At 48.2% G+C, this 18,964-nt stretch overlaps 2 protein-coding genes across 6 annotated transcripts in view; both read right to left on the bottom strand.

Moving 5' to 3' along the window:
• Positions 1-79: 79 nt before the first annotated feature.
• On the bottom strand, positions 80-8,069 carry SYT12 (synaptotagmin 12). 5 transcript variants are annotated; one of them, XM_072336930.1, is made up of 10 exons: positions 7,477-8,069; positions 6,999-7,094; positions 6,752-6,855; positions 5,350-5,414; positions 4,218-4,411; positions 3,487-3,867; positions 2,430-2,645; positions 2,196-2,316; positions 1,860-1,993; positions 80-1,301 (listed from the first exon to the last, which is right to left on the bottom strand). In XM_072336930.1, the coding sequence occupies exons 4-10, from the start codon at positions 5,384-5,386 to the stop codon at positions 1,128-1,130; spliced, it is 1,257 nt and encodes a 418-aa protein (XP_072193031.1). In that variant the 5' UTR covers positions 5,387-5,414; positions 6,752-6,855; positions 6,999-7,094; positions 7,477-8,069; the 3' UTR covers positions 80-1,127. The 5 variants fall into 5 exon arrangements, with proteins under 5 accessions (XP_072193031.1, XP_072193030.1, XP_072193032.1 ...); XM_072336929.1 differs by having other exon boundaries at positions 6,999-7,117; positions 7,477-7,638; XM_072336931.1 differs by lacking the exon at positions 6,752-6,855 and having other exon boundaries at positions 7,477-7,958.
• Positions 8,070-8,599: 530 nt separating this feature from the next.
• The window catches only part of PTDSS2 (phosphatidylserine synthase 2), a 34,806-nt gene continuing 24,441 nt past the window's right edge, over positions 8,600-18,964 (bottom strand). The window contains exons 9-12 of the mRNA XM_072339050.1: positions 18,764-18,878; positions 16,681-16,826; positions 11,869-12,054; positions 8,600-11,030 (exon numbers count right to left, since the gene is read on the bottom strand). Coding sequence (XP_072195151.1) covers positions 10,886-11,030; positions 11,869-12,054; positions 16,681-16,826; positions 18,764-18,878 — 592 coding nt within the window. The 3' untranslated portion in view covers positions 8,600-10,885. The remainder of the gene's footprint in view (positions 11,031-11,868; positions 12,055-16,680; positions 16,827-18,763; positions 18,879-18,964) is intronic.

Genomic DNA, 18,964 nt, shown 5'->3' with positions numbered 1-18,964 from the left:
CCATTATCCTTATTGACAAAGTAAGGGATGTACACAGAGAGGCTGCAGCACGCCAATAAAGACAGGTATTAAAGCACTGAAAGCAATCAGTCAGCTGTCCCTGTGATGTTTCTCTCTACTACAGCAAAAAGGTCAATGTCTGTGACTTGCAGCACAACCCCACAACAGAACCCTCTTATCCCTCAGCAAACTGCACTAGCAATCCCAAGCAGAGCTGCTCTGAGCACTGCCTTGGTTTGTACCTTGGTCCCACTGCCAAGGGATGGTGGCAGATGGGACATGAGGGTTCCTGGAGGGAAAGGTGAAGAGGAGGAAGAGACAGTGTGTGGGAGAAGGAAATCTGGGCAATTTTGAGATAGGGGGAAGGATAGGGGAAGGATCTTACCCAGAACACCTCGTTTGGGCTGGGAGCCCACAAGCAGACGGCATGTAAAGAGCTGTGTCTCTTTGTTTCTCCTTTCCCAGTGAAGCTTAAAAATACAGAATTTGGAGGTGTTTCTTATTTCTGTAGAACAGCCCTGCTGCAAGGGAACCCACAGGGTTAATTCAGCTGGGAAAAGGGGCTTTTAGGGGATGATTCAGCCTGGACCTGGCCTCAAACCCATGAGATCTGGGGACAGACAACCCTGGTACAGTGCACCAAAACCCCTCCGCAACCCAACAGAAAGAAGGACCACACATACTGAGAGAAACTGCACCATGCCAGCACTTTTATCACCCCCCTCTCTGTTTTCCCCTCGCATGCCCCAAAATCTTTCCAAAGAATCCCATGCCCCACTCCCCCCCGCCCCCAGAAGCCCTCAGACCACATTTGGGGTCACCACGGTTTTGGGGGCACAGCAGAGGGCATGCAGGATGCTGAGGAGCCTGGCTGGTGCCCAGACAGCAGTTCAGGGAGGATTTATGCTGGTTTTGGTCCATCCTCAGCGGGTCCCTCAGCAGCCCCCAGCGCATGCGGATGGGGAGAAACACGGACGGGATTTTCCCCATCCTCCCAGTGGAGGATTTTGGTAGCAGGATGCTCTGGCCACCTCTTCCTTTTCAGCTCCAGACATGGCATTTGGCCACTGTGGCCAGGGCAGAGCTGGTGTTGGGGCGCAGGGTCCCAGGTTGCTCCCACCAGCAGCCTAATTCCTCCGCAGCGGGTGCCACATGGACACGGGCTTCCTCAGCGTGGCCAGCATCTGGTTCCAGTGGGTGATGCCCATGCCGCTGGCTGCTGGGCCGATCAGGACGTGACCCACATTGTCAGCACGGCCATCCTCACCACTCTCAGCCACCGTCACCCGCAGGGACAGGTCCTGCAGGGGGGCATGATGGCTGTCAGCACTTACCCCCCGTACCTCTGGCACACGTATACCCTCTATACCACCCATGCTTCCCACCCCAGTAGCCATACCTTAGGTACATACGCTCCCCTACATCCCCACCCAGCTCATACACATACCACTCCATCCTCTCCATGCAGTAGAAAACTATACATGCATATCCCCACACACAGCTATACCCTTTATGTATGCATCCATCCTGTACTTATTCACCTCCATACTTCTCCCACATCCCCTAAATCCATATATACAGCCACCTACACACTCAAGCACACCCCATACACATGCATCTCCCCCAGCAGCCATACCCAATATCCCAATATTTACCCATCCTCCTGCATCATCCATACCCCAAAACCATACATGCTCATCCCTACGTGCACAGCCATACTCCATATGTGCCCATCTCCCATACCACCACATCCCACTGAGCCATATATGCACAACCACAGTCCCTATGACTCCCATTCCATCCCAGGAAGTCCATACTAGTGCAGGGATTTGGGGTCCCCAAGGAATAACAGGACAGACCTGGAGCACAATAGCTGGCACCGAGAAGATCATGGCCTCGTTGAATACAGGGTTGGTGTCATCCCTCTTCACTGCTGTCTTTTTCTTGCTGATCTTCCTCCCATCCTGCAGCAGGTAGACTTTGACAAAGGGATCTGCTCAGGGTTCAAGGGGAGAGAACAGCCCTGGCGTTAGCCACGTTGGAAACCATCCCAATCCAAGGCATCCCAACCCAGTAGGGTTGCCCCTCAACCGGTTTTACTCCAACAAGCACTCACAGATTGCTCTGGTATGGAGCAGGACAATCACCCATGTCCAACCCAGAGCTTTGGGGCTTTGAACTGGCCCCACACTCACCTGCAGTCCCCTTGCCATTGCTCCAGATGAGGTTTTTGGCTTTGACCACCACCACCGTCAGCCGCTCGGCTGTGGGCAGGTAGCTGAGGGAGAGCAGGATCTCCCCCACCGTGTCGACCGTCTGCAGGACCACAGTGTGCCGTCACCCACCGGATGGGAGGATAGCGTTCCTCCCAGGGAATGGGGTGAAAGCCCTCCAAACCCCAAAGCACGAGGAGCATCACCCCACCTCACCTTGTTCATGTCCTGCAGGTAGAGCCAAGCGTTGAAAGGACGCACAGTCAGGTCCAGGTCGGAGAGTTTGAGCTCCGCCACGCCGGTGCTGACGTTCCTCTCATCCTCATCAATGCCAAAGACAGAGAAGCGCAGGCTGTCCTCCTCCAGCGCCGCAGGGTCCAGCGGGATGGAGAAACGCTCATCGAAGGCCACGGCGTAGGCGCTGTGCTGGATCTGAGGAGGAGTGAGTTGGAGAGGGGCCACCACCAGCAATGCAATCCTGTATAACCATGGCAACACCCACTGGGACCTCAACAATGGGGACAATCCCTGCCATCGGTCCACTTCTTAACACATGGCCTGACCAAACCCTGCAACCCCAAGAGCATTCGAGTACCTCTGAGGGAAGAGCAGATGGGCAGAAGATTTGCTTTATGGCACTGATGGCTCCCAGCCCACAGCCTACGTAGTACTTTGGGGAGATCTGGATGAATGCTACTATAGAAATGTTAGCTACTATTAAAGCAAACAAATAAATAAGGTAATGTGGAGCATAAAACAACAACAAAAAAGACTGCCTTCATAACTTAAGATTGCAAAAGATGGTAATTAGGGCGGGTGAATTATAAATAACGATGCTAAATAATGAATATCTCTGGAACGTAAATAGCCTGATCTTTGGATGTAAAAATGGTCTTTAAAAGGGTGCCAGAAGGATATTTCAGTGCCTTCTTGGGCACCTCCACCCCCATAGAAGTGGGTTGAATCGGTGGGATGAGGTTTTCTGCTCTTTTCAGGAACAGTCTGATGAAATGGAGCTGCAGGGACCCAAATGCTTTGCAAAATCCCTCAGCAAAAAGCAGGTGGCAAAAGGAACCTGGGGGCTTCTGCTATCCCAACGGGGTGTTGAATAACAGGCTTTGCCCAAAAAGCGGCCATACTTGCAGAAGGAGAGGAGAATACTGAGATCATCCTATTGCCTGCAAAAGTTTTTGGCCACCCACCACATGCAGAGAGGGAAAGCAACCCAAAAGCAAAGCAGGCTTTCTTTCTGCTAAGACCCCAAGGGGCTCACCCGGGAGATGCCCACGATCTGCTCAGCTGGCAGCAGGCTGACGCGCATGAAGCAAGACTCGAAGCGGGCATCCTCCTTCTCCAGCAGATCCTTGCCCTGCAACAGGGCGACGTGCAGGGCGGCCGCCTTCCCATCGTACTCCATGGACACCTCCACCTGCCCCACGGTGAAATCCTGCCCGAAGTTGTTCCCGATGGATGAGACAGAGTTGAGGGAGTCAGCTGAGACGGATTTCTTCAGGGGCCCGTAGGGGGTCAGCCCCAGGTCCCTGCTCATCAGCTCCAGGCTGCCCAGCTCATTGATGCTCTCGCAGGTGTCAGTGCCTCGCAGACTGGCTTTGCGGCTGGGCAATGGCTTCGAGCTGCACACTGCTGCCCCACGCTGCCAGGAGGGAGAAGCAGGCAGTGAGTTCTGTCCCTCTGCATACCACAGAGATGCTACAAAGCACTTTGGGATACCCGATGGCTTTTCAAAGAGCTACAGAATCCATAAGGTTGGAAAAGACCACTAAAACTGTCTTAGTCCGACCACCAAATCGTTATTACCGTGTCCCCAAACAGCACCATTAAGCTTGGAAAAGACCTCTAAGACCATCAAACCCAATCATCAACCCACGACCCCCATGCTCACATAAAGCATTCCCCCACTGAAAGCCCCACTTTTGCCCCATTACTCGTATCGCAAGAGGAACGGAATTGAGCCCAACCTTCCACCTGCATCCTTCTCATCACCTTGTGCTTGATGTCTGAATAGGCCGTCCCGTACTTCTGCTCCAGGTAACGATAGTCATAGTTGGGGAATGGGGAAGGCGCAGGGTAGCTGCCAGAACGCCAGAGCTTCCACAGGTTGACAGCTGCAATGCCCAGCAGCGCCAGAGCTCCTGCAGTGTAGATGCCGATCTCCCAGCGCGGAGGGCTGGCGGTGGCTGCGGAGGTGGGGGGGAGGGGGTGAAAAGGGACGGCATTAGATGTCCCAAGGAGGGGATCCAGGAGCTCATCCCGTGGGATCAGCTGGGAATCGATCGCTGCTGCCCCCGAATGGCGCTCAATAGCAAATCGCAAGCACAAAATCGGGTGATTTTTGGCCCCGGGAGGTGAAGTGAGCATCTGCCAGCCCAGCTCCCCACGGCACCGGCATTCACTGTGCTGCCTCCAGCGTGTGGATCCATCCCTCACAGACACACTCGGCATTCCAATTGGTGCCATAGGGGAACCCTGACTGCTATCTGGGATGCCCAAAAGAGCCACAATAGGAAAAAGAGAGGGAAAATGCTTATGGAAACGTGGGGGGGGAAAGCCAGCGAGGTCTAATACAACAGAGGAGAAAGCCCAGCTTGAGGCTGCAAAACAGGACGCAGCAGCCCCACGAGCAGCTGCTGCTGCATTGCAGCAGCCTCCATCACCCGAGTGATTAAAGCCACACGGATGGCTTAACGAGAAAGGCAAGGAGGAGGGGAAAGAAAACGAAATAAAAGAGGAATGGAGGTTTGTGATCACAGAGCTGACGGGGACTCCGCAGCGCTGCCTCCTGCGTCACACCGTGGTGCTCCTGCCTTGGGGCCAGACGGAGCCGGGCAGCACCCACAGCCAGGTGCTGCTTTGCCCTCCAGAGCCACTTCAGCAGGAAAGCTGAGCCAGAAGGGAACGGCTGGAGGGGTCCAACTCTTGCTTGTGGATAACTCCAGGTACGAAGCCCAGTGTTGCAGGGGTTTCTATCTGCCCACCTTTTCGGGTGGGCATTATTTCAGATTGGAAAGTTTTGGGGGTTTCAAGGCAGGAGCGATGTCAGGATGTTAAACTCTGTGCTCATGCACACACCCCCATGCAGCCCTCCCCAGGCTCTGCAGCTCACAGCTGTACTCACCGCTCAGCCGGTATCTGCCCACGTGCCCGCTGTCCATGGCAGACCCTCCCCACTAGCAGGACAGCCTACAGTGCACAGAGAAAACCAAGTAGGTAGGACAAAGATGAACATACGGAACCTGCTCAGCCCAGGCTCCAGAATGGCCCCAAGGATTGGGCTGAGAACAGGCTCGGTTCATGTCACATGTGGGCTGAGCCAAGAGTGCTGCAGTCTCACAGTGACTTCCCCAATCGGCTTCTTTTTAGCTGCTGGATGACCACCTTAACCCCAAGAAGTTTTATCCCTTTCAGTGCTTCCTTGCCTTCTTTTACATAGGAAAATAAAGGAATGAGTTTTCAGGAACGAACTGCTCCACCAAAGGGCAAACATCCCCCTTACAAATACTCCAGTCACTTGGCAAAGCGTTTCTCCCCACATACCCTTTCCTAAAGGGCTGATGGGCAGCTTTTGAGGCATCCCACAGAGCCACCAGGTCCCATTGGGTGGGATTTCCCCCATCAGCCCCTCCTGGGTACAGAAATGAAGGGGCAAGGAGAGCTCAGGAGGAGACGTTCAGCCTTTTGTGCTATCTCAGCACCTTATCAGGCTGCCAGCACCTTTGGGAGCCATAGCAGTCGTGGGATGGCATAGACCCCCTATAGAGGAAGCTGCAGTCCCCCAAAGTCATCGGCTGTGCCCCCAGGGGTGGGCTGAGCCCTCTCATCCAGTACTGTGCCCAGTTTGTCCCCTCACCCCATCCTCCTCCTCCATCCCTCCCCGTTCCCTCCTACCAGAGGAGCAAAGCTCCATCTCAGCCTCAGCACGTCAGAAGGAAAGTAGGATCAAGTTTGCCGGTGGGTTGGTTGGTAACAAAACTACGAGTAAAAAAAAATCAATCCCAAACGCAACGCCGGGCTTTGGGCTCCATCCCTCAGCCACACTCAGCCCCAAACTCCTGACATTACTGCTGCAGAGCCCCCCGGCTGCCTTTAGTTTACACCCCGTGTAGATGTGGGGCTTTATAGGCAATACCCTTATGATATACCCTGCTATGGGGTCGCTGCTCCGTGGTTCTACGTTGGAAATCTGCTAAGCAATGCCGAGCTCTGCACCTCGGTGCTCGCTCATAGGTGCGATGAGCCGGGCGGTCTCAGCACCACGGCCCCCAAGGAGAGTATCTCCCGACGACCCCCGGCAGAGCAGGATCCGGGTTTCCCCGCCTTGGGGATGCTGCTGGGAGGCGAGGAGCTCGGGAAGGGAAACCGAAACCCAGCCCCAGAATCACAGAGGCGCAGCTGCGGGCAAACCCCGGCAGAGCGCATCCCCTGCGTGGGGGATACCACGGACACGACCTTCCAACCCCCCTTCCCCTTCCTTCCCTTTCTTTCTCTCCCCTACCGCCATCCCGAGAACTGGGACTCACCGCTGTTTTGGGGAGAAAAAGCTCATTTTGCAGCCGAACGAGTGATGGTGATGGCGGTCGGGGCAAGCGGAGCGAGAACTGCGGGCGGGGCGGCCCGGCTGCACCTGGGGGGATGGGGGGGGTTCGGTCCCGCCCGCCGCCCGCCCCCTGCAGCCCCCGGCCCCGCATCGGGACCGGCCGCTGCTCCCCCCGCCCCTTCCTCGTGTTGGGATCACCCCCAGCTCCGGCCCCCCGCATCCACTCCCACCTCCAGCATCTTTCGGCTCCGTCCTCCCGCAGGGTGTTGTTTCCTCCTCCCGCCTCTCCCAAAGGGACGCTTCTCTTCTTTTTCAGGGGCTGCGGACTGAAATCGGGTCCTCCCCAGTGCTGCGCGAGAGAAACCACCTCCTTCCTCCTCCTCCCCCTCCCTCCCATCGGCTCGTTTGGGGTGGGAAATAAAACCCCTCATCCCAAAGCACCAAGCGGCGCTCACAGAGGTCTGTGCCCAAAAGCCCTCCCAGCAGTGCAGACGCAGAGCTCCGCTCGCCGGCAAACACCAGCAGGGCATCAGCCAGAGCTCTCCTACACCTGATTCTGTGCAGGGGGGACGGAGAGAGCTTTCCTTGCCTTACCTAAGCTCCAAAGCTACAAGTATTTTAAACAACATAATACATCGATGTGGGGAGGGAGGAAAAGCCGGGTAACATCTGAGTTGGCACAGGGAACAACCCCTTGGGAATACTCACCATCTATCGGCCACCAGAGAACGCCATTTCAGGATGTCCGAGTTCTGACCTGAGTGCTGCATGAGTGGGAATGGAGCTTCACCTCGCAGCTCCCGTGCTGATCCAACCCAGACGCAGACCTTCCTCCTGCTATACAAAGCTCCACGGAGCGATGGCTTCCTCTCCCTTAGCTCCCAAAATAGCACCGGAGCATCAATTCTGGCATCCTGGGCCACCAGCACCCTCTGCTGGGGTCTCCTCCATCGCTGACCCCTAGAATGTTGTTTTCAACTCAGATCAGCCTGGCTGTTTCGGTCACCCTTGATGGCCTGAGTCTGGGATGTGAAGATGGATCTGACTTCATGCAGATGCCAGATAGTCTGTGAAACACCAGCTTCGTGTTGTTAGCAGACGGCAGTTTGTTATCACTTCCATCAAGCCTTAGGATAAATTGCACAGCAGCATCTCAATGATACCAACTGATAAAGCCTTCAAACACCAACATTCGGGTGATTCAGACAGCGGTCAGAAGCCAGAATCTCTCGACTGAAGTCTCCCAGAAGCACACGGGAGCACCAAAAGATGCTGCAACCTCCCTCTGCTTACTTCCCTGCAGGAACAAAATCACTGCTTGCTCCACCACCTACATGCAGGGGAGCGAGGGCCACTGCCTGCAGACTGCATCCAACTTCACAAATACATAGAGTGCCTGCAGCAGGAGCTAATGCCAAGAACAGGTAGATGAAAACTCAGCACTTCACAAGCAAAGACATCCATCCCTATTGCTTCATACGTATGGATGTGCTGTGCATATTCAGCCAGAGAGCTTCCAGCAGCTCTCTGTTTGCTGGAGCATCGTGCCATCAGCAGCAAGGAGCCAAGCTGCCACTACCATCTGCACCACATGAGGTATGTTCTGCACAAGGCAGAGCTCATCATCCTCGTCAATGCACTGCAACAAGCATTCCTGAATTACAACTGTGGATCAAGGGTTTGTAACATCCATTTCTCTTAAAACCTGGACAAGGCAGTTACCTTAAGGCACCAAAACCTTTGACAGTCTCTGTACCAAAGAGAAACCAGACCAAGCCCCCTCAGTCCCTGTGAGGTGACAAGCAAGATAAAGCATGAGCACGCACCCGTTGTACCAAAACACACCAGCAAACATTGCTTTATTACAGTGGTTCAGTTATCCAGACTAACCGTAAAAGCTGATAAAACAGAAGGAGACAAACACAAAGTCAGTGCTTTATGTCATAAGTCAAAGCTCCAGAACTGTTACTGGGGACCAGGGATACTTCAGCAGTTGTTTCTCAAGTACCTCAGTGTGTCTTTGGCAGGGTGGAAGAGGAGGAGGAAGGTATAGTGACACATCCTCCTCGGTGTGCCTGTTACCACCCAACTCACATAACAGACTCAGATGGTCATACTGCAAAGAGACAGAGGGGGGACCACAGTGTTAATCAGCACGGAAGGGATGGAAATAGACTGACCTGAGCCTGGGACTACACAAGCACAACAACACACCGGTAGGAGCTACCAATCAAGTCAACAGTTCATAAGGATGGTGGAAAGCCAGAGATGAGAACAACTCGGACTGAAACGGTACACAAATAAATACTTGCTCAACTCAGCGCTGTCTGCCCATTTATACATTTGTCAGCACCTAGTTACAAGGCCATTTATTCTTCACTACCTCACAGCAGCAAAATACTATGATTTAAGAGCAGCCATTGAGTGACTATCCACAGTGAACTGAAGCAACGAAGCTGGATACTTCACTCTCACAATGGTCATCTGTCTGCTAAGCAACCGGGGCAGCCCCGAGGGCCCATCCAATCTGCTTCGTTTGTTGAGCTCTTCAGATGCAACCAAACTGTTCCATTCATTGAAGGCCACCCTATTGCTAAGTGTCCTTCAGGGTCAGAAAATATTCAGGTCACTCTGTAAGCCTAAGACAAACGCAGATTGATTTTGGTGCAAGACCAAAACAGATCGGAGATGTGGATGTTTATTATCCAGCAGCATCTCAAGTCTCCTGCCACCTAGAATTTGGGGGGGGGGGACTATGCTTTTTAAATGTTGCTGGTATTGTATCACTTTCTTCAGGATAAATGCTTTCGACAGCCAGATTAGATCATTGTACTTAAGGAGTTTCATCAGTGCCTTAGGGGCCAACGCAGAGGCTTAGAGCAAAATTGATGCTTAGTTGCAGCACTTACATTTTGGAATAATGACCCTGAAAAAAAACAAATGCAGCCCAGGCTTCCAGTTTCTTTTCCTAGATGCTGAGTCACGAGCAAAAATGCTGCTCTAGTTTGGCCTGCAGACCTCCACTGCTACGTGCTGCTCAGGGAAGACTGGACGCACTTCCCTTTAGTTTGCTCCTTTGGCAGGGATGGCAGCGCAGTGTTTAGTGCAGGACTGCAGAGAATGCCTTTTCCAGCTGGACTCAGGAGATTGATCAGTCTGAAGTTACCTTCGGAGGAACGGGGCAGCCCTGAAGGGTGGCAGAACAGGACGTGCTTTGTACAGGCAGACACCAAGACTGAAATCCTCTTGGCAAGCAAAGTAAAAAGAGCTGAGAATAAGGCAAATAACTTAAGACTGATGGAGTAACTCCCGTTTTTCTGTTTATAATAAGATTTTACTCCATGTAGCAAATGAAAGGCAGGCTGACCTTTCTTATTCAAACTTCCCTTACCTTTAAGAGATGACCAGGATTAATAAAAAAAAAAAACAACAAAACAAACAGAAAAACCTAAGGAGAAGTCTTCTGTCTCCCTAGAGCTGTGATAAAACATAAAATTATTGTAAGCTATTCCAGGACATTGAAAGTCAGTTTAGAGAAAGGCAATAACCCCCACATTAGAGGCGCTATAACAGTAGTGTACTGCATTACATTCTGTGCAAGTAACGCAACTTGTTCACAGGCTTCAGTTGATCTGTTTATCTCACTGCAGTTCTGTTAATTGGTGGCTGAAAACGTTATATAATCTGACTCCACATCTCCAGGCAGTTTCAGCGGAAGACACAAAATTCACTTCCTGTGCCATGCACTCCCAATACCCAGATGTCAAAATTGACATCCCACAGTTAACTGAAAATAGATGGGCCAGATTCCCTTTCATTTAAAAGCCCCTTGTCTCCAAACCTTGTTTCGCAAGGAAGGCGTGCAACGCACTTGGACGAAGATCCCACCTTGTCGCAACGATGTCGGTTCTGACTTCCCTCTACACAGACTTTCTCTGACTCTGACTAGGTGTACATGACTAGAAAGGGTGTGCATGTCAAAGTGACATCTTCTCAAAACGATTTTCACACCTTGGAAAACTAACAGTGAAAATTACAAGTTAGGTAGGATATGGTTCAAACTGTCCACCAGGCCAACTTGAACACTACGAGTTCTTTGTAGCCCTTTGACCATTGCTCAAAGTTTCCTTTCCCTTAGTTTGCTCCCATTCTGTTCATCCAGTATCGAAGAATGTCCATCACCATTGCTCAAGCATTTGTCCTTTTCATACTTGTGCTCTTGCTTCTGTCGCCTTATCTCCTTATATCGCAACGTGATATCTCTAAAAAGAAAAACAGATGCGTATCAGCAGTGTGATTAAACAGTTTCAACATACAGTGAAAACAATGAAGTAACTCTGATCCAGATGCCAGTGCCCTTGGGATACATGAACCATCGGAGTATTTTGGCTGTACGCTGCTGAAGTTGCCAATGGCATTGATTCACTTGAAATTACCATTTCTTGCTGCAGTCTGGATATTTTCACTTCTTTCAGAATCACATCTGCATGTTCAACTGTGCTGCTATTGCAGAGCCTGCACCAGAGATCACTGTAAATCATTTCAGCCTCATGCTGCTGTTTTTGCTTTTGTTGGTTTTATCTGCACAGAACAGCACCAAAACCCAACACGTTTAAGTCAGCTCACTTGTTGCTCACACTAGAGCAGCTCAGACTATTGCAATGCAGCGGACTGTCCTTGCAATGAAGATGTAAAACATTTCAGACTCATCTAAATCACAGCACAAAAGAAAACAAAACGCTGATCTCAGTGGCTGCTCCCATTCAGCCAGGGCAGCCAGATGCAGTCAGGCATTTAACTGTTCATCTGCTTCTACAGCAACAGGAACGCGTGCAGTCCCACAAACACCAGTGTTTACCAGTATCCCTTAAGGAAAGCTGCCAAGATCACACATGGAAAACTCCCTCCTTATTTAATAAATCTTAGAGAAAAACACTGCAGCTCTACCCATTCAAAATAGTGGTAGTCTCCTTTCAGGAGCACGAAAGGCTACTGACAGCATATATTCAACATCCAACACACTGCTGGACAGATGCCCAGAGCATTTCCCCCCCGAAAACCCAGGCCAGACCTGCACACAGCACATCAAACATTTCTTACCGAATAAAAAAGCGCCAGGCTGTCCAGGTGAGCACGAGTATAATCCCTAAGATCCAGCACTGGGTAATGTAGAAAGGAAGGGACAGTGTAAGCGTATAAGGATCGTACTTCACAACAATCAGAAACTCTGTGGCAGTAATAGCAGCAACCAGCCAAGCCTGCTGACCCAACTTCTTATAGAATTTCCTGTAACATAGGTAGATAAAACAAAACTATTACTACAAAAGTAAGCATTCAGAGAAACACTCTTTCATAAGAGGACTGCTGGGGTAATCATTTCATTCAGCTCTGCACAAATCTGAAGTCTGGTTTGAGTTACACATACACCATGTACATGACTTTAGTGTTAAGTTTCCTCTCAGAGTCTCTGAAAACACTTCAGAAGTTAAACCTTGAACATGATATGATACCAGAAAGTACCCTTCCTTTCAGAGTACTGGTAAATCCCATTGTTCAGCCAGCTTGAGATCAACTGAGGTTTGGGTTAAGGTGCGAAATGGGAGTTCTACTCCTTGGTTACTTGTGCAAATACCAAGTCACATGGCAGTAAGTGCATTCAATCCCCAAATAAATGCATTCTAAAACCCACTCTGTTCCTAAGCAGGTATTCAATGAGCAGTCACTAATGACCTCTGAGGGGATTTTAAAAGAAAAAAGCACAATAACAACTAGGTAAGACACTAGAAGACACGAAAAAGGTGTTCTAGGAGAACACAATCTTGAGACAAAAATGTGCTTCATCTTTAATTCCCAGGGTCTGTTTTTAAATCAGCAGTAGACAAGCAAATCAGAAGCTGCACTGTTTTGTACTAGCCTAGTGAAGGATTCATCAGTCAGTAGCACTAGAAATTAAACTGCGGCAGAATCAAGACATCTACTCAGAGGCTGTGATGTCAGACTGGAGATGCACTCACTGTCTTCCAGATCTCCTAATCCTGCATGGGAAATACATACAAATGAAATAGCCATGGAATGCCTCTCAGGAGGCACCCTGATAAGCAACAGATTACCCCTATAAGCAACAAATAACACCCCTATAAGCAACAGATTGTTGTCAGAAATCTTGGTAAGCTGTTTTATCTAAGCCAGGTTTCTCCATTTATCAACCCTACGCCATTTCTAGACTTGACATTATTACAGCTTACTAACCCATCAGACCAGATTATTTGTATGCCAGGTATGGTCCTGTTTGGGCAGCACAAGACATCTTCAGTGCCTTGGAATGCACTGAAATCCTACCCGCTGTAGCACCACCGGTGCATGTGAATGTGCTGGAGAGACTGCTATAGATGACTTCCCTTCCTACTAAACTTCTGTCCTTCCACCAGCCAGCTTCTGAATCTAGTCTGCAGAGGGGCCCAGCCCTCTCACTTACCACAGTGTGCTCTGAAGTTCATTTTCCTATCAGGCCCTTTCTCTCTTTATTTTTTGCCCATCTTACCAGGTTATTCCACTCCTACCACAGCACAAGATGCAGAGTTAAACACATCTAGAAGGACCTCAGCGTGAAGTGGCAGAATTACTCATGAAGGACAGAGGAGATGGGGAGCAAAGAAATACAACAAACCTTCACTGGGCTGGGGAGAGAGAAGTGGGTATGTTCAGATGACCTCTGCAGTACTATGCAGGGCATTATAGAATACGATATTCTACTCTGGCCTATGACTGCTTATGTCTGGCTGAAAAAACAACTTGCTGAATATGGCAGTGTTCACCGAGTCCTTTGAGCTGTATTTCCTTGACACTTTTGTCATGCAATGAAAAAAGAGAAAACGTAACAAATCCCAGATCAGGACTGCCCTTGGAGACTGGCTGCTCAGCTAACCCTTCTGACACAGCTAAGCCTTGCTGACACCCTGTCACCTTCAGCTGCTACACCGCCCAGCCTACTCAGGTCAGAACAGGCTCCCAGGCATCTCAAATAGTGCTGGGGCAGAGGGAGCTGTAACTGCATGTTTACTCCCAGCTTCTCTTCCCTTCCTCCCCTCTGTGGCCAGCAGCTACTTTGGGGAGAGCACCCTTCCTTTAGCAGGCATCTCCCTTTTGCTCAGCCATATCTGCTCTACCGAATTCCACTGGATTCTAAGTACCTGAGAAGGAATATAAGCATGGAGAGCAAGCAGAGCATCCTTTTCCTCTTCTGTGATGCTTTCCTGAATCCAGAGGAGTCACAGCAAGTCAAGCACACAAAATAAACATTTTCTTTAACGAGAGGCCCAAGAGCCACATTTGAAACCAACACATACATTCAAACTACACAAAATTGTCCAAATACATTGGAAAAAATATATATAATACAGTAAACCAAGTACAGATTATTGTTGATGCAGATGGAACGAGTGCACTGCACTTAAAGCATCCTGTCTAAACCAACTTGGGTGAAGGGACTTCACAAACGGCTCCAGGTGGATCATCCAGTATGAGATTCGTTGGGTTGAAACAAGCTCTAACATGCAGACAGAGGAACAAACAGCACATGTCTCACTGTGAAACCAAGCTGTTCGGATGACTGGGTCAGCTTTTTGCTTTGCTGAACTGCTTCCTTATTTGGCATCATTTTCTTTCACTAGCTTATGAGATCGTGCTGACAGAAGAGTTGAAGGTAACCCCAACAGAAGAACTGTGCAGACACTAAGGCTGCCGAGGAAGATTTGGTTTCCTGCCCTTCTATCATGAAAGTTTATTACTGAAAAGTCCATTTTTATTAGATGAATGAGTTTAAAATTCATGGCCTTAATGCAGATTCTTGGAAGAGACACAAAGACTAGAAATAAGAAAGGCAGAGTGAGGTCAACTGCTACAGGCCTTCCTATACCGAGGAATTTCTGGCCAGGAACATTTCATGTGGTCAGTCCTCAAGAACTGAGGTGGCAGCATGTAAATTGATACAGGTGCACAGTATAGGTTAAGAGTTAGAATACAGCCTCAAGAACCACTCTTATCCTGGAGTATTCCCTTCTAGATATTTTGTCACCATGCTCACCTCAATATTCTACACGCTGACCTTGGACTGTCCACAGATACTAAGAATCCCAAATGAGAAAAACAGTCTTTTGTATTTGAATTTCACTACTTTCTAAACTAAATGTCGCAACATTAGCAGAAGAGACCTGATCAGATTAATCTCAGACAATTCCATTAATAACAAACAAGGCAACGTGCCACAATTCTGACAAAGAAGGCCTGTGGAATACTCCAACCTTCATCCAGTAAGATGTTGAGTGAGTTCCCAAAAGGAAAAGGTCAGGAACGTTTCTCATGTGCTGTTAGCTAGGAGCCTTCAGTACAGCCTGTTCCTCTCTAGCAGTTTCTCCCTACAACACAACAGCCATCACGGAACTCCACCGAGTTCCTTGGCTCAGTTAAGTTGGTAAAATGGGAGTAAGATCATCACTGCTTAGATGACATGAAACACACAAAGGAATCAAAGTCCAGTTGCAAAAATATTCACAGAGCAGGTATTAGGTAAGCTCACACACTAAGTTCTGCTATGTTTCATGAGCAGTCTGGTGAGGTCAGGTCTGTGGTGCATCAAGCAGAACCATGAACCTCAGAAGAGAGGAAGTTAATCACCTTACCCATCAAGAGAAACAGAACACTGGTAGTGGCAGTGATGAAGACATGCACTTTAGGATGAGAGTCTCTGCTTGCTTGATGAATTTCTCCAGCTCATTGAGAGAATGGCAACAAACTGAATCAGCAACGAGGCATTGGTGACAGATGATTCTCCTGTATTTCAGTGTCATGTCATGTGGTCGAATACAGCATAAGGAGTTGTTTTTTTCCAACCCAAACACAAAGACCAGAAGATGGGGGCGTGTTTCTAAGAAAAGGAGCTCACCAATGAGAGGCAGAGACTTCTTCTTACCTTTGAGATGGAGGCACGTCCCAAACCAGTAGGTCCGACACCAAAGGCAGGGGGGCAGCCTGCCACTGCTGAATGTCCCGAAATCCGCCTAAGCAATGTGAGTTGACCCTTCTTTCCAGTTCTAGGAGTCAAAGCCTTGCAATGGAAACTGATCTTCAGAGAATGTTGGAACCCTAAATTCTGAACACAGACACTTTTCGCGTTGGTCAGTGACAGATAATGAACACTTCTTGAAGCCAGGTGTTGTCTTAGACTTAAGATATGGGCTCAGGCAACTTGTGACATTACTACTAAAACTTAAAAGAAAATGTGATTTTGAGAACAAAGCATTCTCTGGTCTTATATGGTCTGCAGAAAAAAGCAGCAAGGACAAATATGATATTTAAGAACAGTCTGAAAGTACATGCACTGTTGTGTATGGGTGCAGTTTGCCCTCAATACTCTTTGCTAAAAGGTCTGCTGGTCTGCAAGAGGGTGCCATGAGAGCTCCAGGGGACCAGTAACTAGCTGGAAGACAGCTCAAGAAAAGAAGCAACTCTAAGAAACAGATTCAGAGTTTAGGCCCTGTTGTCCTTAGAAGGTACTACTAAGGACTGTAGTTCCTAGCTATCAATCTGAAAATGGAGCGTGGTATTCTTCCACCCGCAAGCCAGTGGCACTCCAGCTAATTTACACATCACTGTCTCAAAAGAGCAATAATTTATAAAAAGCAGATGTTAAAAACCGTGCACATGAAATGCCCTTAATAACAGCTCTTCTCTACCCAGATGCAGCCGGAACTTTACCTCCAAACCAAAAGAAAACAAAGAAGATGCTGTGAAGTTAGATCGTTTTGTTCCCAACAAGCTGAGATGGATGCCAACAAGCTGGAGCAAATCAGTGCAAATTCAAAACAAAGCAAGTGAAGACTGACACGGTATATATACACAAGAGGACTGGCTTACGGGTCATCCATGAAGTCGTAGATCTCCCTCATAGCCACACCTCCCACATTGACAAAAAAGACAAGCCGTAACAGGACCAAGTAGTGTTCTGGTGGCATCCAAAGGACAAACTTCAAGTAAAATGTGTTCAGCTCTGCCAATAAAAACTGAGAGAAAATACATTTTAATTACATTCAGAAGACTTCACTGAACAAAGCCTGGAATCTCCCTCTATCCCTGCCTCACTCCTCCCCAGCTATTTCACTGACTCCACAATATCCTACTTGGTATCACTGAGCCCACCATTAGCAGTTGCAACAGTGATCAAGAACAGTTGAACAGTTGTTGTTTTGTTGTGTTTTGTTGTTGTTTTTTGAATGTGTTGTTGTTTTTTGAATGTGTAGGAAGAGGTAATAAAACATGCACTTGCACATAGCAGAGGATGCAACAGAAACCCTGCCAAGCATTGCCTCTAGTTTTGAACAAGTTTATCAGGAGTTTGAAGTACCTCCAAAACTACTCACAACAAAACCTAGAAGTAATAACTTGTCCTTTCACTATCATTCAAAATCTGACTGAGGGAACAAAACAAAGAAAATCAAACCAAAAAGTGTATGCAAAGCATCCTAGGTGGTGCTTCTGTATGTTTGCTTCACATTCTTAAACATAGCTATGGAAACACTGCTGCCAAAGCCAGCTTTGGAGCGCTGGTTATATATCAATAGCAAAACATTCTTAAGTGAGCTGCTCTGATAATGTGATTAGGTGGGCAAGTAGATAATGGTTTCCCATTTCAAAAGAAATGATAATAAAAGGCATTAAGTGTTGCTATTAAGAAGCATATGCAAATACATGAAGCTGTCCATACCCTGGAAGTCAGATAGTATAAACTCAGTGGAACCTCTCAGCTACAGAATCCACTCCCTACACCTAAAAAAACATGATTTCTTCAGAGTGCAAAGAGTTGGATTACACACAAAGGAATCACTGAAAGAAATACAGGCATATCTATATATCATTTATCCCACAAACTACAGGAATCTTGGACCTGTTGCATTATGTGAGCTTGGCAAACATTTTATGTAGCATAAAACATGTCATTTAAACTTGCATTCAACTGACCAAGTCTGCAAATTGCCTAATGCTTCCTGCTGGCACTGCTTTACGTTGCTTGCTTTGTTACAGACAGCATACAGCTCCTGAAGCACTCGGATCTGCAATGTGACATTAGTGTGAGATGACAGAGAGGTGGTGGTAGCTGACAGGTGGTATGAGCTGACTGATGTGGCTCACTCAGCAAACCTTAACGAGGAACCTCAATGGACAGGCTCTCAAATAAGTCACCACCAGAATTCATATTCCATATGTTTCAAGATGATCAAGTAGATCGTTCTAGTTAGCTCTTTAAAAAAAGCACAAACCACTTATATCCAGTACCCAAAGTATTAATACAGAAGCCCATTGTAATCAATGCTCACTATATCTGGAATCACTAAAAGCATCAAAGTTTTCTGTGGCTATTGTTATTTGTCTCTGTTTTCAAGTTAAATTTCAGTCACTGAATTGAAATAAATCCAAGTTGCTCAAAACTGGGTCATGTAACATTTCATGGATACCACAGAGGCCAAAGTCCCCTAACCAACAAGAGGCAAGAGTGAGGGAAAAGCATTTTAAAATGCTAAGTTTATTCCCACATCCATGCCATGTGCCTGTGAATACGAAATCGATGTTAGGAACTCAAGATGATGCATTCCCACAGCATAGCCCTTAGATGGCTAAATCAAGGAGGCTCTGTCAAGGTAAATGACAGAGATGCCAGTCTTTTATTTTGGGTAAACTGCCTTATGTAGACAGACTGGTCAAGCTAGGTACCATTAGCACTGTCATCTATTACACGTTCAGTAAAACAAAAAAGATTACAATAACCGTATGATCTGTTATCAGTCTTTTTTTTCAGACTGATATTTTATACTAAGTAAAAAATCTCAACTAAAGAAACACCACCATGACAGAGTTTCAGCCTAAGTTACCCAATGTAGTTGCTCAGTGATGACAAAGAATTAAATCAGATGACAGAGAAGACAAGACTGAGAAGTTTCCTTACTACAAAGATAATGCCACAAACTGCTAGCCATCTCCGTAAGCTGGACGCTGGCTTCCACTCAAATTTGACCCAGCTATATGGGGTGAACTGGAAGACAATCCTCTTCATTTTACCTCTGAAAGAAAGGCAGAACAAGGTTAGAATTTTAAGAAATGGCAGATAAGAGACATCTACCAACATTTCCATTTCTAACACTGATTG

The sequence above is a fragment of the Excalfactoria chinensis genome, chromosome 5 (assembly GCF_039878825.1).
Source record: "Excalfactoria chinensis isolate bCotChi1 chromosome 5, bCotChi1.hap2, whole genome shotgun sequence".
NCBI lineage: Eukaryota > Metazoa > Chordata > Aves > Galliformes > Phasianidae > Excalfactoria > Excalfactoria chinensis.
Note: the sequence above shows the minus strand (reverse complement) of the source record. Positions and strands in the feature narration are given on the sequence as shown.